This window comes from Neofelis nebulosa, chromosome 4 (assembly GCF_028018385.1).
Source record: "Neofelis nebulosa isolate mNeoNeb1 chromosome 4, mNeoNeb1.pri, whole genome shotgun sequence".
NCBI lineage: Eukaryota > Metazoa > Chordata > Mammalia > Carnivora > Felidae > Neofelis > Neofelis nebulosa.
This window is the reverse complement of record NC_080785.1, coordinates 1,945,257-1,972,970: the sequence shown is the minus strand read 5'-3', so window position 1 is coordinate 1,972,970 and position 27,714 is coordinate 1,945,257. Positions and strand designations below refer to the sequence as shown.

The following is a 27,714-nucleotide window of genomic DNA, read 5'->3' as shown; positions in this document are numbered from 1 at the left end:
TTATGCTTATTGTTAAGTCCTGAATATTACTGGAAGCAATTTTTTAAACAGTTTCGTAGGAATAAATATATAATTATTTAAACGAACCCTAAGGCAACATATAAAAATTATACAATTAAAACATGTCAAAGTAAGCTAAGCATACAGAGAAAGTGAATGTGCATATCCTATTTCCACACTTGAAGGTTTTCTCTCCCCAAATCTTCCTTAGGAATTCAGACGTTTTTTTAAAAATATAACTTAATTAACACAGACTTTTTTTAATGTCATGCTATGCATTTTTTCCTAAACATGATACCTATTCTCACAATCTATCTTTACCTAGAACTTAAAAAACAAACAAAACCATGGGGCGCCTGGGTGGCGCAGTCGGTTAAGCGTCCGACTTCAGCCAGGTCACGATCTCGCGGTCTGTGAGTTCGAGCCCCGCGTCAGGCTCTGGGCCGATGGCTCGGAGCCTGGAGCCTGTTTCCAATTCTGTGTGTCTCCCTCTCTCTCTGCCCCTTCCCCGTTCATGCTCTGTCTCTCTCTGTCCCAAAAATAAATAAAAAGTGTTAAAAAAAAAACAAAAAAAAAAAAAACAAAACCTAATATTTATTAATGAGACCAGACAGGCAAAAAAAATAATAATTTCTTACTAAAGTAGGAGCAATATTTTCAAAGTTTGCCAATGAAAGGAACTATTCAAATATGAACTACTGTCAGCTTTAACAGAAGTACCTGGAAAATTAAGAAGGTATAGTCAAGCTAATAAAAAATAAACCAATAAAGTGGTGCCTGGGTGACTCAGTTGGTTAAGGATCTGACTTCAGCTCAGGTCATGATCTCACGGTTCATGAGTTCAAGCCCCACGTCAGGCTCTGTGCTGACAGCTCGGCCTGGAGCCTGCTTCGGATTCTGTGTCCCTCTCTCGCTCTGCCCCTCTTCCGCTCATGCTCCGTCTCTTTCTCTCTCTCTCTCTCTCTCTCTCAAGAATAAATAAGCACTAAAAATTTTTAAAAATAAATAAAGCAATAAATAATATCATACGTATCATATATACATTCTAATTTTGGCATAAAGAAGTAAGAAGAGGGGCGCGTGGGTGGCTAAGTCAGTTAAGCATCTGACATCAGCTCAGGTCATGATCTCACTGTTCATGGGTTCAAGCACTGCATCGGGGTCTGTGCTGACAGCTCAGAGCCTGGAGCCTGTTTTGGATTCTGAGTCTCCCTCTCTACTGCCCCTTCCCTGCTCACACTCTGTCTCTCTCTCCTTCAAAAATAAATATAAAAAAAAAAAAAAAAAAAAAAAAAAAAAAAAGAATACCCATGATAATTTCATATACGTAAATAAGGCAAAGAACTTATCAACTTTTTCTCAATCTTTTGAGAAAGAAATGAATAATGCTAACAATAGAAAGCTTATTGGCTGGGCTGAAAAGCATTTTGGAAATATTCCATCTCGAGAGAAGACCTACGGGCAGGATTAAGATGATGCGATGTATCGATACGATCACACATGGACTCTACCAGGCGTAAGTCCCCCTCTACGATACGCTAACAGATGGCACAAAAGTGTACCATGGGTGCTTGGGACTTACACAGTGTGCAATAGCTAAAGGAGGACCACAAAGTGAATAGGGTCACCAAGTCATGGTAGCTGACTTGCTGCTCTATCAATGGATTTGGGTCTAATCAAAAGCTAAAGGCCAGGCTGTAGATGAAGGAGGACTGTCTGGCGTTGTTGTCTGCTTGTGGAATGAGGTACCCAGAGCATTTGGCAGACTAGACACCAGGCAGTGACAGAGGGCACAAGGTCCAGCAGAAGTCAGAGGAGGGCAGGATCGAAATGGAGAATACGGCTGCAAACATTAGCTCTGAAAAGAGCAGGGTGTCTCCGGCTTAGACCCAGGGAAGAAATTTAGGTTGATACTGGCTTTTTTCTATGAAAAGACAGGCGTATCACCTGTTTAGAGGGAGAAGTGGCACCAAAGCCTGAAAGAATTTGGAAGCCCTTTCTATGGGGTATGGGGAGGCTGCTGACTTGGAGAAATATTAGAAAATGTTACAACGTAAACACTATTTTAAGGAATCAAAAGCGTACAGAGGCACCTAGAAGTACGCCAGATATGAATCTGTAGTGATAACTACCTTCTATACAGAGAGTATATTCAAAAAGGCTGACAGAATTTAAAAGAATCATCAACTTTTAAACAAGCGAGAAAACACAATTAATTCATGAAAAGATGTACATCTGACTCTTCTCCAGTAACTAAACTAAATGATTTAGTAAACTGAATCACAAAATGTGTCATTCTTTTGAAGCATAAATCCCTACAAGCCATATATTTGGATCTTTGGCAAAGACAATGAATCAATCTAAAAAACTCCTCCGATACCACTATTTCACAGAGTACACATTTTCTTAAAGAATCACAAATATGAACTTCTGTTAAAAAACAAACAAACTGTGATACAGAAGTCTACAAGGAAACTCTGGTATTTGATAAAAGGGCTGGCCAACCCAAAGTAGGAAACTAGAAACAAAAGACACAGTTTACAAACACTGTTTATGAAGGCTGTTTACATAAAGAACTTCATACAATCTGATACATACTTGCAGAAAGGTGAATGTTGTAAATTACTTATTTTAAAACACTCAGGGTATATACAAAGAGCACTTGTGCAAAAGAAAAGACTTTGAAAGCACTTTACCCTTGTTCCCTTTGGCATGGCTGTTTCATCAACCAACAGGCAAAGAATATTACAGGCCACCAGGAGGACCGAGATGAACTGCAACACAGACAGTGAGCGTCAGTTCTCAGTGAGCGTCGATACACATGGATGAGAATCTCAGTTGCTGACCAAATACATGCTTCAGTTAGTGGAAAAGCAGGCAAGACCAAAATTCTATGTATAAACAAACTGTAAGGACTCAAACTAACTGCAAAAACTCCAGAATAAACTCTAACAAAAGCCTCTGCAAATTACTACAATTTCAAAGCTTGTGACCAAAGCTAGTACTAGAAACCCAGTTACTACCTGACTTCACCAATGGGAAACCCACAACTCCACACATTTAAAATATCATGAGAATGTTATCAGAACTAGTTTAATGATGGAATTTTCATATCCTAGCATAGAACGTGAAGCAGGGGGTATCTGCAACACCTCATCTCTTAATTCTACAGGACACAAAAGAATGAATTTCCTGCTTTCATGAGGAAACAGTTAATCTTGAGGACTTTTTAAAAACTGCCATTAATTTCCATTTTTACTCTATTGACTTTTTCTAAATAAAGGTACAGATGGATTCTAATCCTGTTGATGGAAAACCAGTTTACTAGAAACCATTTAGCCGAGGGAGTTGCCATACTCAAATACCAAAGTAAATAACAAATAATTTGCTTTATTTAACTAGGCAAATAAATTCTTACTGTTTCAATAAGAAGGAGAACCATAACAGCGGGATACACCAAATTTCTTTCCCATGCTGAAGCTTTTTTTCGCCTCTCTATTAGAAAAAAACAACAACAAAACACAACAAAAGATTTCCAAAGGTTCTCTCATTCCCAAAAACTCAGTTTCATTCCTTATTGCTATAACCAGTATGTATTATTTTTATATAATTTTTTTTGCAAAACCCATAAATTTTTAATTTTCCTCTACAAACTATAAAAATCAAAGTTTTAAAATCACTTTGCTAACATTAAATAGTTCAATCCTATGATGCTTACATTTTATCTCTGCAAAGACATTTCAGTTGCTAATGAAACATACTGTTAATACACAGGTTACTATGAAAATTTGGAAACATCTGTATTTGATACAGATTTACATAATGATACAGATTTGAGTGAATAAAGTAACGTGATTAAAAATCCCCTCTAATCCAAAGATAAATTCCTCTAGTTTTCTAGAGGCTGGAAGCAAAGTTCTGGCTACAACAATCTACCTTCTATCACACCAATCCTCATGCCATGAACGACTGGTAAAATCAAATCAAACTTAACTAAGAACAAAAATGTGCACGAAGGAATCAGAGCTACCAGGACAAACTTGTGAGGTCAATATTCTGTGAAATGAGTCAGCATGAGCCCTCACGTCTGCACTGCCTTGCCCTGCAGACTTCTCCGCTTTCCGCGCAGACTTTTCCAACATATAACTGGCACGGCCCTGCGAGGCTGAGACGTCAAGCAAACATCGGTAGGTAAAATTAAATGATGCTAAAGCAATGCTTCCAGCAAACTCAACAGGGTCAGGAAAACAAAACTCGTGTGGAGTCTGGGGCTCCCAAGGCAGCCAGAATTTGAGAGGCTATGACCAGAGAAAAGGAAAGAAAAAAGAAGAGAGCCTAACATTCAGCTTCTTGTCCTTCCAGGCACCAATGGCTGAGGCTGAGTGACAGGAAGAGGCTGAGGAGAGAAGAGACTGAGAGGGCGACAGGAAGGTACAGCAAAGAGGAGGGGCAAAGCTTCTGTCAGGCTCGTGTTTCTTGAGGTGAAAACCAAAGTTCGGAGTTCATTAAGAAGATGGGATCAGAGCCAACAACACCCAGGCTTTCACTTCAGAAGCTAAAAACTAAGAGCAAGACCAAAGTGCAAAGAGACCGGCCCTCATGAAGGGCACGACCCACTGTGGGATGATCACCAGCCCAGACAGAGGAAGGAGTCATCCCTACTCCAACTGCCCCCCAGAAGAAAAAGCGAATCCTCTCCAGGAAGAAAACATTATCCAGAGTTTCTACGGTTTGGTGTAAGAAATGTCTGACAATCAAATGTCACCTGGAGATAGGACAGAGAAAGAAAGAGAATAAAAACAGACTTTCAGTTTATCCAGATATTGAACTTATCAGAAAGAGGCCTTAAAATAACTGATTAATACGTTCAACAAGATGAGCGACAAGATGGCAACTGCCGCAATTTGAATCCAGAAAATAACCGAATGGAAATTCTAGAACTGAAAAATACAGGAACTAAAATTAAGAGTTCAAGAGGAAGTTTAGCAACAGGACACAGCTGGAGAGACAGTGAAATGGAAGACACATCGACGGAAAATAGCACAGATCAGAGAATGTAAAAAAGGAGGAGAAATTCAGAAAAAAAAAAAAAAAAAATGTAGGAGTGAAAAGGTCCAGCACATGTGCAACCGGAGGCTAAGGACATAAGAGAATGAACAGAAGGGGTATCTGACGAGGTAAGGGCCCAACCATTTCCAAAGCCGGTATAAAACACGCTAAGCCATATGCTGAAGAAAGGCGCAGATCTCAAGAAGAATTAACATAAGGAAAACCAAACCTGAGCACGTCAGGGTAAAAGTGCCAGTCAGGGACAAAAAGGAAACCTTACAAGCTTTCAAAAGGGCAACAAGACAACTTTCAACTGGAAACCAGAAGACGCTAGAAAGACATCTTTTCAACGTGAACTACCAAATAAGAACTCTAAATTCTGTGAAAATACCCTACTAATGAGAAGGAAAGGAAAAATGTTTTCAGATAAACAAAAACTGACAGAATTCATTGCCAACAGACCAGCACTAAACGAAATGCTAACAGATATTTTTCAAGCAGAAGCTAAATGAACACTGGAAACACAAATCAGGGGCACACGAACTTAAACACCAGTGAAAACCACTTCACGTCCACTAAATTGGGAAAAATGTAGAGTCCCACATTGTCACTTGCTGGCAGTAAAGTGGAGCAACAGGAAGTCTTACCCATGCCTGGAAGAAATGCAAAATAACACAACTACTGCGAAAATAATTCAGCATTATTTTAAGAAGTTGTATACCCACATACTCAATGACCCTATAATTCCACTTCCAGCTACGTACCCTGAAAAAACAGAAGTACCAAGAGATATACAGGAGAATGTTTATACCAATATTACTCATAATAGCAAAAGATAAGAAACACATCAAACATCCATCAACAGCAGAATGAATGAACAGACGACATGAAGTTGTTTACAAAGATGAAAACGACAGCAACCTATTGAATGGGAGAAGATATCTGCAAATTATATATCCACTATATCCACTAAAGGGTTAATATCCAAACTCTACAAAGAACTTGGACAACCCAACACCAAATTTAAAAATGAACAGAGAATTTAAGTAGACATTCTTCCAGAAAGACACACAGATGGCCAAAAGACACATGAAAAGGTGCTAAACATCACTCATCATCAGGGAAAGACAAATCCAAACCACAATAAGATATCACCACACACCTGCCAGAATAACTAAAATCAAAAACACAAGTAATAACAAGTGTAGGCAAAGATATAAAGAAAAGGGGACCCTTGTGCACTGTTGGTGGGAATGCAAACTAGTGCAGCCACCATGGAAAACAGTATGGAGGTTCCTCAAAAAATTAAAAATAGAATTACCAAATGATCCAGTAATTCCAATGCTGGGTATTTAGCCAAAGAAAACAAAAACACTAAGTCAAAAAGATATATGCACCCCAATGTTTATTGCAGCATTGTTTACAATACCCAAGACATAGAAACAACTCAAGTGTGCATCCAAAGACAAATGGATAAAGATGTCATATATACACATTTACACACACACACACACACACACACACACACACACACACACACAGGAATATCACTCAGCCATGGAAAAGAGTGAAATCTTGCCACCTGCAACAACATGGATGGATCCAGGTAGTATAGTGCTAAGTGAAACAAGTCAGTCAAAGACGAACACCTGTGGAATTTAAGAAACAAAACAAAGTAAAAAAAGACAAACAAAAAACCAGCTCTTAAATACAGAGAAGAAACTGGTGACTGGCAGAGGGGAGGTGGGTAGGCAGACGGGTGAAACGGGTGAAACGGGTGAAGGGGATTCAGAGTACACGTATCACAACGTGCACCGGGCAAGCTACAGAATTGTTGAATCACTGTATCACACCCCTAAAACTGATGTAACACTGTCTGCTGATTATACTTCAATAAAAAAAGAGAAATAAAAACGAGCAAATTTTCAACAACACTGGACTTCCATTTCAGGGGCCAATTTACCACCCAGGCTGAAACAGTTAAGAAACCAAAAATCACATGTATATGAAACAGTTTCGAGACACTGGACGTGCGACCACAGAGAGACGGTGATCTCTGAGAGATGCCCTGTGTTCGCCCCTGCTCAGTGCCATGAGATGGTGTGCTAGCCACAGCACAGGGCGTGGGAACCCAAGCAGGGCCCAGCTCATTCCTGGAGTGGAGGGCACAAAATGGGAGTGGGGAGAGACCAAGTTGGCTGGACTGTGCAGAGCAAAGTACGACAGGAAAGCTCCTCAGGGGAAGAACTCCAAGGATCTTGAAAGGGTCATCCTTAGTCTTCAGCGGGGTAAAGATCAGCTCAGGTACACGAGCAAACAACCCACAGCTGAGGAAAGAACCACTCAAAAACGTCAGATGGAGCAGTAGCCAACCATCACCGAGGGCCAGGAATGGGGCCTGTTCCCACGAGACAGTAACAAGGCCTCGGAAATCAGCAGCATTATTGCCTTGATGTGAGAACAATCGGCCCTACGGGAGATGCCGCTCTGGCCCCGCCTGGCAGGCCTTCAGAGCAAAGGATACAAAAATATAGCGCCCAGCAGTAAGATTCACAGTGTCCGCTACCCAGTCAAAATTTGCCAGGCAAGCGTAAAAGCAGAAAAGTACAACCAATGATAAGGAGCAAAGTCAATCAGTTGAAATTTATCAAGAACTCACACAGAAGTGAGAATTAGCAGATAAAAACACTGAAAGGGTTATCACAACTGTATTCTGTATGATCTGAAGAGTAGAGGGCACAGACTAAACACGTTGGAGTCCTAGAAGGGATAAAACAAGTCTAAACAGGACTTCCAATTATAAAACCTGCAGGGTCTGAGAAAAATGCGATAGATGGGATTAAATGCAGTTTTCACACTCGAAAGAAAAGATTAATGAACATGAAGATACAGTAATAGAAACTATCCAAAACGAAACACACAGAGAAAAAACCTGACAAATAAAGGAAAATCCTTGAGTTTGGGGCAACTTCCAGGGCACCCGTGTACATATAATCAGAGTCCCTGAAAGGCGGGCGCAGAAAGGAAAAGAAAAAAACATCTGGAGGAATAATGGCCAAAAATGTCTCAAATTAGATGTAAACCATAAATTCCCGGATCCAAGAGACTCCATTAACCCAAAGAATAAGAAGCATGAAGAACACTACTCTAAACTACGTCTTAATCAAACTATTCAAAGTCAATGATAAAGAGGACATCCTAAAAGCAGAGAGAGAAAAAAGACAGTTTAAAAGATGATGACAGAAGATTACTTGTCAAAAATAATGCAAGCAAGGAGACAGTGGAGTGACATCGCTGAACATCAGCTTCTAAAAAGTCATTTTACAAAACAACAAAAAAGGTGAATAGACAAATGTTTATCCTCTCCCCAAACTAAAAGACAGTCTTTATCAATAGCTTCGGACAGACTGGAAGCCTATAACCCTCACGAAACATTTCATAATTTTTGGACTCTTTCAGACTACGGTCGAGTTTCTGGAAAGACAGCAAGACCAATACACGAGTGACAAACAAAAATGTACAGTACCTAATTTTGTCTTAAGGGTCTTCACATTTTCAAGTTCTTGTTCCAACTCCATTATATTGCATTCCACTGATGAAGACAGTCCTAGCAAAAGCAAAAATATTTTAGGAGTATAACAACAGAACCCAACAGTATAGAATGGGTAGCCCTCACATTTAATTAAAATACAAGACAACACATTACAAATCCTGACCATGGAGAATAAAAACAAATGCTGATTTGTGATTCACAGAAAAGTATACCCATTTCTTTACCACTCAAAACATCCAAGTTCTTGCTGATTAAACACTACACGTTTCCTAAAGAATACCTTACTTTGATAAAATGTTTACTTGATCTGTTAATTTTTTATTTAATGACAGAAATACCGTATGCTTATTATAGAAAGTGAAAGAAATTCAAGACCTAATTCTCTATCCCACCTCCCTAAAGTGACACTCAGGAACAGCTTGGTTGATGCTTCCACACCTTTCCTCATACTCATGTATATATTCACATGTACATGTATACCACACACATGGTCTCTATTATGTATTGTACAAGAATGGGTTAAATTGGACACGTTATTTAACCGCTTGCTTTCCTAGTCAATGATACATCCATGTTTACAGATAGTGCCAACTCTGTTAACAACTGAATAATATTCCACAGTATGGATGCACTTCAGTTTTATTCAGAATTATTCCACTTATGACTAGTCCTAGGTTTTCCGCTATTTTCTGCGACTACAACGTTGCAACAAAAATTTTTGCATGCATAGCCAGTACATTCTAATTCTATTATTTTTGCAGGACAGATTCCCAAAATTCTGAGTCACAGGGTATAAGCATTTACAGTTAAGAGATATTTAGAGGTTATTCCCTTCCAAATATTGCAATTTATTGTAAGAATTTAAATTATTGTAATATTTCCATTTCCATTTATAGCTTTTGAAAGTATCTATCGTCTAATACCTTCCCTCACACTAGATGCTGTAGTTCTTGAATTTTGGCCAATATGATGGATAAAAAATGTTGGGTTTTTTTTTTTATTTTTATTTTTGAGAGAGGAAAAAAGAGAGAGAGAGAGAGAGAGAGAGAGCGGGAGCAGGGGAGGGGCCGAGGGAGAGGGAGACACAGAACCTGAAGCAGGCTCCATCCAGGCTTTGAGCTGTCAGTACAGAGCCCGACGCGGGGCTCGAACCCACAAACCATGAGATCATGACCTGAGCTGAAGTCCAGTGCTTAACTGACTGAGCCACCCAGGTGCCCCAAAAGTATTTTCTTATTGTTACTTTAACATATATCTCCCTAAATGTAGTTAAGCATCTTCCATATGTTTATTTACCATGTGGATTTTCCCTGTTCATATTTTCTACTTATTTCTATAAAGACTTGCATATCTCCATATTCTGTTTTATCTGTTCAATTCTGAAATGGATAAATTAAAATCCCCCACTACAAATTTACTTTCGTTGATTAGGTTTTCTCAGTTTTTAAGCGTTTTCTCAATATATATTTGCATTTATTTGCTACGTTTTTTGGGTTCCTAGAAGACTGTTACACCCTCCTTAAGAATCACATCTTTTACCATTAACGACCCACTTTGTTTTTAATGTTTTTCAACTTAAATTCTATTTGGTGGACCTTAAGTTCTACTTTCTTTTTGTTTTTATCTGTATTTATTTGTTTTACTTATTTACTGATTTATTACTGATTTACCTATGAGAGACCAAAAAAGATTAAAATTAAAGGTAGATAGGTCTGCGTGTCTATCAGCTGAATCTTATTCGAGGTTCAACCTTATCAGTTAGATTTTGTTGGTTACAAGCAACTGAAATGGATGGACTGGGTGCAACAGAAAAGGAATTCATGAGAGAGAGAGAGAGAGAGAGAGAGAGAGAGAGAGAGAGAGAGAGAACACACCAGCAGGAAAACTTCCAGTTTTCCTGGGAAGGAGAGGAACCAGGCAGCTGGGGGCGCTCCGGGTGGCACAAACAGATGGACTGTCTCCTCTTAGTATTACAGCTGGGATCGATCGGTTCCAACGATTTTCAGTCTTTATGTTGCTCGGATCAAGAATAAATGTCCAGTGTCCTGAGGGCCTAGCTCAAGAGTCACAAGCCAATTCCTTTGGTAGGGGGGGCAGAGAATTCTGACAAGCAGTTCCACAGAGGTGATCAAATGTGACAAAGAAGAAAGCCAAATCAGATGCTTTACTACAACAGATCTGATAGGCTCTGTTCTTTAACAGTGGAATTCAGCCCAATTACATTTAGTAAAATATAGTATTTGCATTCAGTAGAATTTTGTATAAGAGCTGATAAACTTCATTTTATACCTTCCATATTGCTTGTCTTAATTTTTAAGTGTTTTTTGATTTATTATTTTTTTAATGTTTATTTTGAGAGAGAGAGGGAGGGAGGCAGAGAGAGAGGGAGAGAGAATCCCAAGCAGGCTCCACACTCAGTGTGGAGCCCAACTTGGGGCCCAATCTCACAACCGGAAGATCATGACGTGAGCCAAAATCAAGAGTCAGATGCTTAACAAACCAACGGAGCCAGCGAGGTGCCCCTTAAGTGTTGTTTCTTTTACTTTTATCTTTACTAAAATGAAACGTGCACGTAGTTCTGACTGCCAAATACGTTCGCAAGGTACATACTTACACGCTGACCTGCCTCCCCGAAGACCACCACCTCAAACTGCGTAGCTGATTCTTTCAGCATTTGTCTCTCTATCACTAAAGAAACAGCTTCCCTCGCTAGGTCCTGATTTTCCAGCTCTAAGTATTAACTAGGGCCTTCCTCCCAAGGAAGATGAGGATTTAAGTCTCTATAAGCCACACACCTTATCATTCCTCCGTCTCCCAACGTGGATTGTTGGAAACCGTGGTTACATCAATACGCAATGTCTGCATGACCGCAACAGAAACGCCATCTGCTGCTTACCCACGTGACAGACTATGGTTAGCTTTCTTTTCTTCCATAATATTATTCTTCCAACCCCTAGAATTAGTCATGTTTTTCAGTTGGTTAGTTTTCTTATGCACTTATCGCTATCTCAATGCCAGAGTTTCCTCCCAAATCTCTTTTTCTCTTGGTGTTTAAATTCCTGTCACACCACTCACTTCATTACCGGGAAGAAATTTCTCCTGGAGTCTTTAGACCTGCCCTGGCCTGGACTGCTGCTCTCCAGCCCTGCTGCACACTGGCACCCTGGCCCCTCCTCCCTTCTCTCCCGCAGTACGTCTCTTATCTCCTACACAGCCCTTCTCATTTGCTCCACTCCCTTACGTAGGGGGTGCATAGCCTCCGGCAGCTTGTGAAGAAAAGGTTAATGGGAAGTAATATTTTTGAGACTCCACAAGTCTGGATATTTTACCTTTGCTCTCGCAGTTTGGGAAGATACGGAAATCTAGGTCAAAACTAATAATCCTTCAGAATTGTAAGTCACTGCTCCATTGTCTTCCAGCTCTGGCCCTGCATCCGAGAAGTCCGAAGTTCTCCTTCCCGTCCCCTTGAGTGTGAACTGCTTTCCAGTCTGTGAAACGTGTGGAATCTTTGTTCCCAGTGTTCTGGTGGCGAGTCCATTTCCATGTGCCACGCAGGGCACTAGGTGAGCCCTTTCAATCTCCAAATTCACATTCTTTGGATCTGAGAAATTTTCTTGATTCTGTCATTTCCCTCTTTCCTCTCCTCTCCCCATGTGGAATTCCTAATAGTTGCCTGTTATTTACCCTAAACTGGTTCTCTAAGATTCTTAAATCTTTTCTCCTATTTTTGTCATTTGACCCATCTTCTAAAAAAGTTCTTTACCTTCCAGTCTTTTGGATAGGCCATTATTTCTAAATATCAGAAGTCCCTTTCTGTTCACTAGATACTCATTTTTATAGAATCCTGGCCTTCCTCATGACTGCAATCTTGGTTTCTTTCTCTCAGGATGTTAACAACAGATTTATTTTCAGATATGCTTCTCTAGCGTATATTCTGTCTGTCCCAGTGTTCCGTATTGTTTGGCCTCTCCTTTCAAGTAGCTCAGAAGTCTGGTGAGCCTTAGTTGTCTGCTCATATTTAAGAGTGAAGCACGAGGGGCGCCTGGGTGGCTCAGTGGGTTCAGCATTTAACTCTTGATCTCAGCTCAGGTCTCGATCTCAGGGTCATGAGTTCAAGCCCTGCATTGAACTGAGCAATGCCTCCACCCTGAGCGTGGAGCCCGCTTTTTAAAAAAGTGTTTTTGATTTTTTTTATACCGTTTATTCATTTCTGAGAGACAGAGCGTAAGCAGGGGAGAGGCAGAGGCAGAGGGAGACGCAGAGGCAGAGGGAGAGGCAGGCTCCAGGCTCTGAGCGGTCAGCACAGAGCCCGACGCGGGGCTCGAACTCAAAAACCGTGAGATGGTGACCCGAGCCGAAGTCAGACGCTTAACCGACTGAGCCACCCAGGCGCCCCAAATTTTTTTAATTAAAAACAACAAAAAAGAATGAAGCATTAAACGTGCTAATTTGAAACTCAAGAGTGAGTGGTGGCTGACCGCTGTGAGACTTCTTGCCGGCTAATCCAAGCAGGGCACCCCGCTGCATCTGTGGGGCCTTCCTCCGGGCTAGACAGAGTCCTCAGAGACTCCTCCCATCTCCTCCTTGAATGTCCGTGTAAAGGGAGATGGGAGCCTGTAAGCACTCACCCCGTCCCCTACACTGTTCCCAGGCCACAGCCTCTGTTTCACTCTCTGGAGAATAACCCTCCCTCTTCTCGGGGCAGGAGACACAGTGCCTGGGACCTTGGATGGAGGGAGATGTGGGCATCCAATCGCTTCACAAACAGGATTTTCAACCAACCCTCCTGAGCTTACTCCACGTCATCTCCACTTCCATATCAGGTGGTGCCACTTCTCGAGATTTGGGGGGAGTCTGGGATACGAATCAAGCACAGATAGCTTAGGATTTAGCCTCGTTGGGTCTGCTAAACTCGTTGCCTCTAAAATTTTCTCAGGTTTGCTAAATTCCAACATTTTATTGTGATGTTTTTCAAGTTCTCATTCCCTGAACCTCAGTGTTCTCATCTGTGAAATGGGGTGTATTTATTAGGATGCTTTCCACTGAATCAAAAATCTCAACTCAAAGTAGCTTAAAAAAGAAGAAAATAATTTCACGAAATTAGAAGTTTAGACACAGAATGGGCTTCAAAGTGGGTTTTCCCACAGCTCAACAGTGACATCCAGGGACCGAATTCTGCCAGCCACAAGTTGGCTTATTATGAAGTCTGGTGGCTCTTTCCCCTTTCATGTAATTTCATAATTTCTGTTTATTTTGCTCTTTATTTCTTCTTTTCCCAGCTAGTGGAATTTCTGTCTATTCTTTCTCCCCAGGTTAATCTGGCACTTCAGTGGTTACTTTCTCACTCTTAACATAAGTACGGTTGCATTTTTTTTTTTCAGTATAACACACTCATAACCCCATAATGATGCTTTACTGAGTAACTTTCCTGCATCAAGGTGAAGCTTTCACTGTACTTTTATTTAACGGTTCTTTCATTGCTTCCCACCCACTCCTCCTAAATCCTGGATTTTGCTGAGATTGCTTTAAAAATATTTAATATAGGATTATTTGTAAACTTTTCTTTCAGTGTATAAGTTGTCATTTCCTTAATACGTAGAATAGTACCTAGCACAAATGAGATATTCAATATACAGATACGGAATGAATATCTTTTTTACCCTAATATACATATGACATCTTGATAAATGTATGAGTTTTTAATTGCAATCTTCCCCCCCCCCCAACCCTTAAAACTAATGATATTATCAATAATCCTTAACAGGTCACAAACAGGAAGTTTGATGTTGATCTCGTTCTCTCCTTTATAAGTTATTATTCTTTGTGAAAGCTTGTGAGATGTTTTATTATCATTATTATCATCACACTTGGAATTCCACAATCTTACACAGTAAGTCTAGATCTTTTAAATGTCCTATTTAATAATCTTGTCCGGGGGGCGCCTGGGTGGCGCCGTCGGTTAAGCGTCCGACTTCAGCCAGGTCACGATCTCGCGGTCCGTGAGTTCGAGCCCCGCGTCAGGCTCTGGGCTGATGGCTCGGAGCCTGGAGCCTGTTTCCGATTCTGTGTCTCCCTCTCTCTCTGCCCCTCCCCCGTTCATGCTCTGTCTCTCTCTGTCCCAAAAATAAATAAAAAACGTTGAAAAAAAAAATTTTTTTTTAAAAAATAATAATAATCTTGTCCGGGACTCTGTGGTCTTTTAACCTGCACCAGAATCTTTCTGCAGCACACTGACATTTTCTGCTATTATCTATTTACTTAATTTTTTTCTACTTCTTCCTCCTTCTAGATGCTTGCTATTTTTTTTTTTTAATGTTTATTTATTTTTGAAAGAGAGAGAGAAAGACACAGAATGAGCGGGGAAGGGGCAGAGAGAAGAGGAGACAGGGGCAGGCCCCAGGCTCCGAGCCGTCAGCCCAGAGCCCGACGCGGGGCTCGAACTCACGGACCGTGAGATCGTGACCTGAGCCGAAGTCGGCCGCCCCACCGACTGAGCCAGCCGGGCGCCCTAGATGCCTGCTATTTGGATTAGGTGTCTCGGCTCTACAGTCCATGTCTGCCATCTCACCGCTTCCTTGTCTTTGCACTTTTGCTCCGTGACACAAAAGAGTTCTTCCACTTGATTCTGCCAGATAAGTAATTCAATTTTCAGAAAGACTACACTCGTTCCTCGTTGCTGGTGTAACAAAGTGCCATCAACCTAGTGGCTTACACAATATAAATGCATTAGCTCACACTTCTAGAGTTCAGGAGTCTGAAATCAAGGGGTCAGCGGGACCGTGTTCCTTCTGAAGACTCTGGGAGAGAATCTGTTTCCTTATCTTTTCCAGCTTACCTGGAAGCTGCCCACGTTCGTTGGCTCATGGGCCCTTCTTCGGTCACTCTGCTCTGCTTCCGCAGTTCCATCTCCTTCTCTGACCCACCTGTAACAATGGTGTGAGGACACCGGGCCCACCAGATCATCCAGGATAACCTTGAGACCCTTCAACGAATCACCTTGCAAAGTCCCTTTAACCACGGAGGGGCCGTGTGTGTAGAATCAGGGTGGTTGGGACTCGGACACTTTCGCAGGGTCGCTCTTCCGCGATCACAAGGACTTTTTCATCTTTTGCCTGCTGAATTTTTCTTTTTGTTTTTTTTCACATTCTAGGTGGCCTTTTTTCTTCTCTAACTACACGTCCTTAAAAGTCCCTATTACTTTTAAGAGCCAAGTACAAACTCTTGCTTGTCTCTCCATTAGCTGTCAACCTCAATGGGAATCAGTTGTTCTAGATCCTCATCTTCGCAGTCATCACTCAGCCTCCAGCGAGCGATCGCTTTCCTTTATGCCCCGCTATTGTTCCCTTCACACCTCATCACAGTCAGACCGTCTGTCAAACAATGACAAACCATTTCGGGGGCCCAGCAGTTTCTGCTTTGGGGGACTGGGGAAGAACGCCAGTTCCTCCTGATTCAGGAAGCAGCAGCCTCGGGGCTCCGGGGTGTCTCTAGCATCGGTGCGCTCCTTTATCAAAGGGAGGAAGCAAGCAGGATTTGGCCAAGGATGCTAGGCGGCTGGCGGGCGAATGCGGGAAGTAGGGGAATCCAGAGGCTCTTTCTCTAAGCCCCCTTGGGGACTCACAGAACTCCAGCCTTCCCCTGGGTTCTAGGAAAGGTAAGTACTGCCCCCTCTACATCTCCTGCCTCGCTTCCGTCCAACGCTGAAGAGGGAGAAATCCACTACCTTCTCTTTTGGAGAAGCTGAGGTCTTGAATGTACTAAAATGTTACACTATTTCCAGAGCTCCCGAGTTTAATCATTTTACTTGTCAACGGGTAATTGACATTTATGGGAGAATAGGGGTTAAGACAGATTTCAAAGCTATAAAACTTTGACTATAAATATAGTTTAGAGCGTCTAGTAGCCAAAGCAAAAACGGAAACAATTAAATTATAGAATTAATGAATACTTCCATACAAGAAGGAGGTTTACAGTAAGATAGCGTCACATTTTAAGATTTGCGAGTGTCTCTGAATCAAAGCTTAAACGACATACTAGTCTTACAGATACCTTTTACTTTTTATCCCATTTCTTCATAAATTACATGGTGTGTATCTGTAGTTAATGCTCATTTAAATTCTTTATCTGATTAATACAAATACAATTCCGAACTACATTTCGTTCCCTATATTTGTAAAGAAGTATTATGCCAGTAACCAGCTCAAGTCTAGAAAAAATAATCTGATGAGTATTCAGAAGTTTGAAAGGGAACAGGGATCAGGATACACAGTATTCCAGCTGCCAATTTTAGATTAGGTGAAAAGTTAGAAATGCCTGCTTTGTGGTATGATGTCCACAAAGCCCATTACAAATATCTAGACCTATCACTATATTTTTCAAAGGAACAAAAACTAAAGTGGTATTTCCGAAGTACTGTATTTTTATTTTCAGGAGACACAATACTAGGCACGCAACAGACAGTTAGTAAATACTGACTGGGGTGCCTGGGTGGCTCAGCTGCTTAAGCGTCAGACTCTTGATTTCAACTCAGGTCATGATCTCACAGCTCATGGGTTCAAGCCCTGAATCGGGCTCCTCACTGACAGTGCCTGCCTGGGATTCTCTCTCTCCCTCTCTCTCTGCTCCTCCCTCTCTTTCTCTCAAAATAAATAAATAAATGTTCAAATAAATACTGGCTGACTTGCATATAAAAACTGAGAATGCATTCTCATCGTCTTCAAACAGAGCATGCTTTCATTAAATGACTAGATTCACCTGGAACAACACAATTTTCAAGGACCTTACCATCCTTCACTGTGTATCATCACCTACGTGAGATGAGTAAGCTTGTGTAGGCAGAATGTCCCACTATAAACGGCCAAAAGGAACGACGGCTATTGCGAGGAATCAAGACATACCACAAACACACACTGGAATGTTACGTGAATTTAAACTGCACTAAAAAAAAATCGTCAAAATATCCTGAGCAACGGTATTATCCTTACTTTATTTCAAAATGAATCTCACAGGTTCCATGTCAGCATTGTCTAGTCAATAAGTCAAATTGGTAGACAAAACCTGTTTGGACTAGTCATGAAAAATAAAAAGGGATTCTCCAAGAAAACCACAAAGCAGCTCATTTAAGGTCAATTTAACGGTATTATTCTGTTTTTCTTCCAGCCACGACCTAAGATTTCACTACCTCAAAGGAAATTATAAGAGTATCTATTTGCATTCCCCTAGGTGATTGGCAGTTCAACACCAATTAGTTCAAAATTACACTGTTACTAGCATGTAATAAAAACAACACCTTTCATCTTTCTTACACAGGTCAGAATACCTTCAGAGCCAATAACTTTGATCAAGTAAGTATTTTTGATCCTGCCCCACCCGTCTCTTTGGATTCAGGAAAACTAACAGCTGAAGGCAACTTTTCCCAGCTTTATTCTTAAGCTGAAAAACGAGTGCGGTATTGAAAATATTTTGCTTCCAAGATGACAAAATTTCCCAAAGCCCAGCATCGCTTCAGTAACTAAGCCTTAATATACAGACAGCTTTAACTGACATTCATATGTTAAAGGGAAGATACTAATGCTTTAATTTAAGACACATAATGCATTTTTAAAACTAAATATAACTTCTCTAACTTGGTTTGTAAACAACTCAAGTAACATGAGGCAATAAAACCATCTCCCTAAGCAATCTGGTGTCCTGAACCAAGCCTCATAACGAATACTATTTAGAAGTAGACACCTCTAGAATAAACAGATTAGCTTTTCGTTTAACTTTTTAATTTAGCACAGAACCAAAGAAAAGTTGGTTAGAAAACCTGCTAAGTAACCCTTTAAAATTTTGATTATACTTAATATGTTAAACTGACCAATATGATCTCTAGTCACCAGAATGAGAGGTCTCTCAAGTACTTTTAATTATTTCTAATCGCTTAGGCGGATGATTTTGTTGCTTAAAGCCCCAAACGCCCAGAAATTCACAGAGCCAACAGCCTCCTCCCCGAGGCAAGCGGCAGTCACGGCAGAGCACAGCGCCGCCGCTGAGGAGGCGGACCCCGGACAGCATCTGAGAACTGAAGCTGAACATCCAGGTCTCCACGGCGTCTATTTCAGCACCGGCAAACAGCGCTACTGCCCACAGAAGAGACCGGCAAGCCACACACTCAAACACTCCATTTCTATTCCACTCGCAACGCTACTATTTGTGAAAATCTTGGTTTCTAGTTACTCGGGACACATCTGCAAAAATATGCCTCAATACAGAATCAAGTAATGTAAGACTTTTTACACCCAACACGATTTGAAAATTCAAATACACATTCATTCTAAATGAGCACAAGCAAGATAGAAAATATTTAAAAATCAGCTTTAAAAACATTTATAAAAAGCTATATACAATCAAAGTAATTGTTTTTACCTTAGACATGAGTTATCGGTAGATCTTAAACTGCAGGAATACCATCATCCAAACAGGCTGTGGGTGAACAAGTAAGTCGCGTGTACTAAATTTATCTTCTGCTAATAAGTTTAGATCATTTATATACAGTGATCTAAATTTCAGAAAATAGATGATCTTGACTCTTAAGTTATTCTACAGTTTGTCGCTCTAAACTATTCTTCAGCTACTGGTATTACATATTATCTTACGTCTCTTCAGTCACATCATCTTATCCCACAACGAATCGTTTGGGCTACACCTTACAGTCAACAAAGTGAGCGCCTAGCCCGAGAGGCTGAATAAACTGTAACAAGGTACCTCTCACTGTTTCAGACGTTTGGACTCAAATGTTGGTAATCTGAATAGAAAGAAACCATTTAACTAGTTTCACCGGTAGAATTAATCCTCTTTGCTGTTAGCTCAGGAAGTCAAGATATTACTAACCACTTTCTTCTATCACAGGACTGCCATTCAGTGTCACCATTTTTGCTACGTATGTGCGTTGTTGATGAGAGCTCATCGGCCAATCAGTCTGAGCCTAGTCGTGTCTCAAACTGGCCTGGGGTCTGACCAACTTGAGCCATTCTCAACTTCAGTGATATAACCAGCAGGAAACAGTACTCTTAGAAAACCATTGCTAGACTACAGAAGAACACAGAGAGTCAAGATGAAGGCATGTAGAGGACAGAAGCTACGACGTGACACAGACACAAGCTTCCTCCCAACAGTAAGGGCGTGGCCCGAGAGCCTGCAGATAAGCCTCAGCAAACTGTCAGGCAGCGACGATAAAGAGTTCCTCCGAGGGCGCCTGGGTGGCGCAGTCGGTTAAGCGTCCGACTTCAGCCAGGTCACGATCTCGCGGCCCGTGAGTTCGAGCCCCGCGTCGGGCTCTGGGCTGATGGCTCGGAGCCTGGAGCCTGTTTCCGACTCTGTGTCTCCCTCTCTCTCTGCCCCTCCCCCGTTCATGCTCTGTCTCTCTCTGTCCCAAAAAATAAATAAATAAATAAATAAATAAATAAATAAATAAATAAATACAAAAAGAGTTCCTCCGACAGGACGCGACTAGACTGCCTGGCAAACTCAGATTCGTGATTCATGAGCAAGACTCCACGACTGATGGGGACCAAATGCTTCTGACGGGTCACCAGGTTCCATGAAAAGATCGAATGTGGGTTTTTTTCAACCTTTTCTTTTTCAGAACACAAAGCCACTGCAACCACTCTGCAAAAACGAAACAAGTACACGTGCTGCGCTCTTAGGAGTAAGGAATTCGTCCAAAAGCTTCAATGAAAAAGGCTTCTTTCAAAGATCAAAATCAAGCAGAAAAGTAATTGCTACTAAAAGTGATACGCTAACTTTTTATCACGAAGATGAAAACAGCACCTAACAAAATTGAATGGAATCATTAAGTTCAAAGTCTACAATATTTTTAAATAAATTGCATTAGAAGAACTGCGAAGGTTTTGAACTTAAACAATAAAACATAATTCCTATTCATTATGGCACTTCTAACGCTACCCAGTGCACCCACAGGCTATATCCACACGAAAGCTAATTATTTCAATTAATGCTGTTGCATTACTTAAACATTTAAACATGCTAATGATATATGCATCCTCTTAATCCTGGGTAGGAATTACAAAAGATCTACCACAATTAATGTAATGGGACTTTCTGTTGGGCTGCTCTTCTGGGGTCTTGGAGTAGAAATGGATCCTGATTGCTCCTATTTCATGGCCTAACAATGGGGGAAAATCACCTTATTTCTGCTTTTTCACCTACACCCCAACCCCAGGGCATAGGGTCCTCCAGCCCTCAATCTTGGCTGGTCTTCAGAGTCTCTACTGTGGGCCTTCCTCAATACTGGCTGCACGTAATTCTTTTATCACCAAACTGGATTTCTTCTACCTTCTTCACTTTTTAAGGTAAAACGACAACCCTCCGTCATGCATGTTTTTCAACGATTCACTTACTCATGCAACAAGTTATTTACCACCAACCCACTATGTGACTGGGCATATCACAGGATCAGGAGTACGGGAAGGAAGAAGACGAACAAAAATGCCTGCCCCTGTGGGGTTCAGGTTCTACTATGGGGAGACAGGCAGCATACAAAAAGTAAAATGGGGGCGCCTGGGTCGCTCAGTCGGTTGAGCGTCTGACTCCAGCTCAGGTCGTGATCTCACGGTTCGTGGGTTCAAGCCCCACGTCGGGCCCTGTGCCGACAGCTCAGAGCCTGGAGCCTGCTTTGGATTCTGTGTCTCCCGCTATCTGACCCCCCCCCCCCCCCCCGTTTATGCTCTGTCTCTCTCTGTCTCAAAAAGAAATAAAAATTAAAAAAAAAAAAAAAGAGTAAAATGGTGTGTCAGAAAGTGGAAAGTACTACAGGAAAACATAAGGCACGAAAGATGGAAAGAAGGGTCAGGGTAGAGGTGGTGGCAATATTAATCATATCCCCTAAGCTACAATGTGGAGAAGCCCACCAGGAAGGGGCTCTTTGGTAAAGACCTAAGAGACAGAAAGGAAACACGTGATAATGCCCTGAGACAGGAGGCGACGGGTCAGGGAAGAACAGGAAGGACACTGCAGGAGAGGAAGTCAGAGGGCACACGGGGTGCAGAAAGAGGACCAATGCTAAGACTGGCCTTTATTCAGACTGAGAAAGGACACCACCGGAGGAGGGCTCTGAGCACATAGGTGAGAAGATGTGTGACTTACGTGTCAAGCACTCTTTCTGACTTACAAGGTCAAAGATAGATGCACGGAGACTAACTAGTAAACTACTGCAAATATCGAGCCAAGAGGTGACTGCTGCTTAAATCAAGGTGGTGACATACCAGAGCCAACGGCTTTGCTAAAGGAGTCCGTGTGGGAATTGAGAGAAAGAGACTCCCGGGAATTAGCGTGAGCACCTAGAAGAACGGATCCACCACCTACAGAGGCAGGTCAGCTAGGACCGAAGCAGAACTGGGGAATAAGACCGTCAGCTGACTTTGGACATGATACGTTTAAGATCCCTGTCCGGCATCCAAGTAGAAATGTCTCCTAGACGGAGGAAGAGGTGAGAGCAGAGGTCAGCAGCACACAGATGGAATTTAAAGCCAGAAGACCAGATACGATAACCCAAGGAGGGCAGGTAAACGAGCGTCAGGAGACTTTAAGGACGGAGGCAGGGAGCGCTCCGGTGGGAAGCAGCTGCAGACACAGGGAAAACCAGCGGGGTTTTGAGAAGCAGAGGCTCACGAAGCAGCTCACTCACGACAGTGTGGTGAACCAAGCGGAGTGAGGAGTGTGGACGAGGCCCCGCCGGAAGGCACCAGCCACCGCGACCACAGCATGTCAGTGGGGCACCGCAGGCAAGAGTGCGTCCCAAAGCAAACGCGGAGCGCGGAAAAGAAACTGAGGAGTGTCCAGCCCATGAGTTCTGCGTAAAGACAAGCGAAGCAATGAGGTGGTGAGCCAGAGGGACAGGAGGTGCAGACAGACTGGCTCATTTCTTCCCCTCCTTCCCTCCGTTCATTCACTTGTTCTACTGAGAAAATATCAGCACATCTCTATGCTGAAGGAAACGATCCAGTTGGGGGAAGACTGGTTACAAGGGCCACAGTTGTGTCCTTGAATCAGGGAGAAAGCACTGAATCCAGTGCCACCAGGGGTGGGCAGGGAGGGCTTTGCCAGGAGCGCGGACAGTGCAGCCACAGCGGAGGGAGAAAAGGCAGCACGTGGTGGGGGACTTGCACGCAGTGGAGTCAACGGGAAGGAAAAAGCTCGTGAACGTTTCGGCACAGTCGCTTCATTTTCTCAAGAAGAGGGGAAGCAAGGTCATCAGCTGAGCGTGATGGTGAAGTCTCGAGGAAAGAGAAGACATTAACGGTCATGTAGGAGAATGTGAAGTACATTTAAGATACGGTCATACGTTTAAAGAAAGGCCAGGTGGTTACAGTCGGTCAGCTCAACAGGCGCCAGGCGGAGAGAGGGACGGGGCGAGCAGGGCACGGAGTCAAACGATGGCCCGGAATTTCAACTGTGTGAGGCAGCCAGGGTCCGATGGGCGAGAAGGAGAAAAGGCGGTGAGAAGTTATTCAGATGGACAGACAGCACGAAGGACTGCAGGAAACGGCACGTGACAGGTGACTGACCGTACGACTGCACAAGAGCCGACTGCCGCCAGTGACCGGGCTGCGCTGTGGTCCCAGGCAGCGAGTAGCTGAGGAAGACCATTCAGAGAGAGGCCGACGGCGGCTGGCCAGGTGGGCTGCAAGAATCATCCACACGGACACTGAAGTCACCAGTTGTGACAGGCGTTGTGGCAGAGAGAATGATCACGAATGAGGAGCTAACGCCCTCAAGGTGGCAGACGGATTGTCTGGAAGGAGAAGAGTGATGTTTGAAAAGGGAGAAGTAATGGGATCACAATCTAATGACATGAGGTTCAAAGCGTCTACACGCAGCAGAAGACAACACGAGGAGTGAGGTGGGGGACACAGGAAAGAAGAGAACTGCCACCTGACTGGGACTGAGAAGCCGTCTGTGACGGGAAAGTCACGTTTCTTCTAGCGAGGGTGGGGGGTGGGGAGACTGAGGACCTGGTGGTTCCGCTGCTGTGACCCAACGGTTTTGGGTTCCCCACGGTTCCCTGCAGTTCCACACGGTATCCGCAGAGTTTCAGGAGCTAAGGGACAGTGGGAAATCAGGTGAGAGTGGGGCGCAGGAGGTGCAGGGGACAGTCTCAGAGGCAAGGCTCCCGGAGACTCGGGCTCCTGATGCTGATCGCCAGTGCAGGACGCGCTATCTCTCATGGCCTCGAGGCAGCCGCGAAAGAAGGCTGTGTGCTGGGGATGCCGGGAGCCGGAGCCCCGCCAGGCCAGTGGTGAGTTCTGGGGCTGTGGGAACCAGGCGGCTAGACATCCGGGGCCCCCTCCTGCTCCGGGAATACATACAACTCCCACCATCTGTTTCTTTTTTCCAAGTATTTCAGTGCTGGATAAAATCTTACAGACGCTCACCCGGTTTTTCCCTTCTTCTGCTCAAGGTCTGGTGCTTAGAGGAAGATGTGCAGTAAACGGAAAAAGGAGGAGAAAGCGTGGAGCCGATGGCTAACAAGACGACTTCTTGAGGACACTGGTTTACCTTCTAATAGTGTACAGGGTCACTTTATCTATCAACATATTTTCTGAAGTAACAACAATATTAGCAAGAACAAAACCTCCAGCACCAGCAAGTGACAAACACGAACAATGGGAAGTCACAGGCAGGCATTCCACCAAAAAGCTATACTGATACTCTAAAAACCAAGCATGACGATTCAACGCCAATGATACAGTAACTACCACGACAAGTTATAGATCTTCCAGGAAACAAAGTGTTATGTTTTTTCAGATGGCTGGGAGATTGGCTCAGAGCAAACCATGCAGATATCCCAAAGATTCCCATGATGTGCGTCACACGTTCCCAAGCAGACCAAGAAAACACACGCAACGGCCACTAGCAAAACACGACCGTGAATTCTGGGGTAATTCACTGCTGTACGTTTTTTAAAAATCTTTTACTCTTATTATTTTGCAATTCTTTTCAACAGCCCAGAATAAAAAATATTTTAGGTGCCTGGGTAGCTCAGTCGATTGGCCGTCTGACTCCTAACGTCAGCTCAGGTCATGATCCCAAAGTCGTGAGACTGAGCCCAGTGTCAGGCTCCGTGCTGAGTGTGGAGTCTGCTCAAGGTTCTCTCTCTCTCTCTCTCTCTCTCTCTCTCTCTGCCCCTTTACCCCGCTCCCCCAAGCCTTCTCTCTCACTCTCTTAAATAAAAAAAATTTCTTTAATTTACCTTTTAAAAATAATTTAAAATACGAAACATTTTTACAACAAAATACATTTGACACAATACTAGATTAAAGAAAACCCATGGGGATGATTTCCACTACTAACCTTCTATGATTTATACTTTCTTAAAAAATAGCAAATCATAAGATACTGTTTATCTTGTTTTGCCCCCCTCTGCACATATTGATAAATATACCGTACTGAAGCTCACAATTTTAATCTATATTAGTCAATACGCCCATTTTGCCGCGGAACCATTTATGTTACAAGCCTGTTGTTTTCCACCCGAAACAGTCTACAATGCTAACGAGCAAAGAATGACAAAACGACAGCGACTATCCCAACGTATCGTTAAAGAGTGTCAACGGAAAGACTTTACCAACCTACCAACAGAGCGGTCAGAAATGGTACGTGACCTACCAAAATGGTAGAAAATAAAATTATGCTTACTATTAGCTATCATAGCATGCGTTTAACCTCTCCAAATTAGACTGCTGTGCTAGTCAGGGCATTTTGGTTTTTTGGGCTTGGCTTCATTTCGTAATACATCTTAGCCTTCTGGCAACTACTTCTTTTTCAGTTTCTTTAGATATAATGAACCGCTTTTGAATTTGAGGAGCCAAAGGATCTAGAAAGATGATGGAGGGACTTTTTCTCCCCTCCGTGGAAACGAAAAGTGGGAAAAGGCTGTATTTTTTGGTTTGGGTTTGTTTTGACTCAACCCAAATTCTTTAATTCACGGGGCACCATCTTGGACGCTTCCTGGGTCTCAGTCTCCTGATCTGCAAGATGGATCTCAGGCTGAAACACAACTGCACACTACAGGCAGCTTCCCAATTCAGGCACTTTTATTATGGAACAGCATCATTACCTAAATAAGACAAATTGATCATAATAGTTACTACTGTGATGAAATTTTATAAACCTGACAGTATTGAGTCAAGTTGCAATTCTGATTAAACAGGCTTTAATGTTGAAATAGCTTTATTAAAGTTAGAAGAATGAAAGATACATGTGGTACCAGTCTAAAAGTTGTTGGTACCAAAGGATACAATATTATTGACAAGAATTCTTTTAAAATAGATACAAATCTGAAATTCTTTCACCTAAGAATAAAGCTCTAAATGTTAGCAACACTTTTTAATTGATGATTTAAATTCACTATTTGTAACTGAAGAAAGTAGGTATATTTTTTCCTATTTCATACTTAAAAGTAACCTTCCATTTTATACTTACTCTTCAATTACGATCCTGAAATACAGTTAGCTATTAATACTCTGATGTTGGAGTTGGTTTTCAACATTAAAGAAAAAACCAACAACTCTGTAGGAGAAGAGAGTGCAGAATGAAAATCGTTTAAATAAAATTAAAAGAAAACTTATCCAAACCATGCCATTTCTCTGTTAAACTATCTCATGACTCTTTTCTTCATTGGTTCTTCATTTGAAGCCAAAAAGGATGAGTAATTAAAAATCGGACTTTAAGATCTACGACATGCTTACTTGGTTATCACAGCTGATAATGACCACATTCCCAAGTAACCAGAGCCCCTAAGCACCACTGAGACAGTCAAATTTGGCACCTAGAAGCAGAAAGACGTACTACTTTTCACCTTAAAGATTTCAACAGGAAAGAAACGAAGTAAGGATACTAAAGTATCCTTTATCTTACTAAAGTAAGAAGGGGCGCCTGGGTGGCTCAGTCGGTCGAGCACCCGACTCTTGATTTCGCTTCAGGTCGTGATCTTGTGGTTTGTGAGATCGAGCCCCAGGTCGGGCTCCGCACTGGCAGCGTGGAGCCTGCTTGAGATTCTCTCTCTCTCAATCTCTCTCTCCCCCCCTCGCACACACTCTCTCAAAACAAATGAGTATTAAGAAAACTAATAATAAAGTTATTAAGAAAACATACAAATCTGTAAAACGTCAGTAACTGTGAGTCGTAATGCTTAAAACGTGTTAGGGTACTGGTAGCAGAGGTGCATCTCAGTGGCCGGTGTCTCGGAACTGAGCCGCCCTTGCTAGAGGACAGTGCACTCCAGCCAGGCAAAGATGGGAACTTGACCACAGTGCCGCCAGTCCTCAGCAAAACTGTCCTCACCTGGAACGTTCACATGTTACTCTTACGTCTTGACCTCGTGCAACACGGCACAGTGTACTAAGAGGCTTATATTTTTCTATATTTTCCCCCCTCAATCAGTGTCTTTCTTGAATTAAATAATTTTTTTTATTCAGCTCTAGATATGTAATACATACGTACCATTTAGTCGTCTCTGGAGTGCTTCCTCTTCCAGGGTGATAATATAAATTTGTTCATCCAGGTCTTCAAGAATCTAAATTCAAAGATCAAACCATTGACCGCTGCATTATTACAAAACTAGTGCTCATGAGAATATTTAGGCTGTTTCGCCTACGATTTAGATAACTCTTCAAAAATATTAGGAATTTAAAATAAAAATCCTCAAACTATTCTATATACAAATTAAGGAAAAATATTTTAGTATGTGACTAAACACATCAAAAGTTGGCTATTATAAAGTCTACATATATTTAAATTTAAAGGATTAAAGAATACTGTGCCTCTCTCAATGACAAATAAATATATGAATTCTAACCTTCCAAAAGGCTAAATACAGCACTATCTCTTATGCCCAAACCAATTATTTTAGAGCAAAAGAAGGAACAGATGACTCCATGCAACATTGGTTTCTCATCTATATTTATCTACATAATATTTAAAACAAGAAATCTATAAACTCAATCACTACCATGCAATACTTTCCACTTACATCATCTTTACATACTAAAAATTTTCTGCAAATACCGAATAGTGGTATTATCAAAATCATTCTGCAGACAGAACCCTAG

At 42.1% G+C, this 27,714-nt stretch overlaps 1 protein-coding gene and 1 non-coding gene across 10 annotated transcripts in view; one reads left to right on the top strand and one right to left on the bottom strand.

Annotated features, from left to right (window-relative positions):
• Positions 1–27,714, bottom strand: part of LMBR1 (limb development membrane protein 1) — a 199,086-nt gene that overhangs the window by 71,398 nt on the left and 99,974 nt on the right. For all 9 annotated transcript variants that reach the window (XR_009260087.1, XM_058723651.1, XM_058723650.1 and 6 more), the window contains 4 exons: positions 27,107–27,179; positions 8,576–8,656; positions 3,419–3,495; positions 2,697–2,774 (listed from right to left, as the gene is read on the bottom strand). Coding sequence is in view for 8 of the 9 variants with exons in the window: in XM_058723651.1 (XP_058579634.1) it covers positions 2,697–2,774; positions 3,419–3,495; positions 8,576–8,656; positions 27,107–27,179 (309 nt within the window). In the remaining variant the exon portion in view is untranslated. The remainder of the gene's footprint in view (positions 1–2,696; positions 2,775–3,418; positions 3,496–8,575; positions 8,657–27,106; positions 27,180–27,714) is intronic.
• TRNAW-CCA (transfer RNA tryptophan (anticodon CCA)) lies at positions 21,162–21,246 on the top strand. Its single transcript has one exon. It is a non-coding gene; the product is annotated as a tRNA-Trp (tRNA).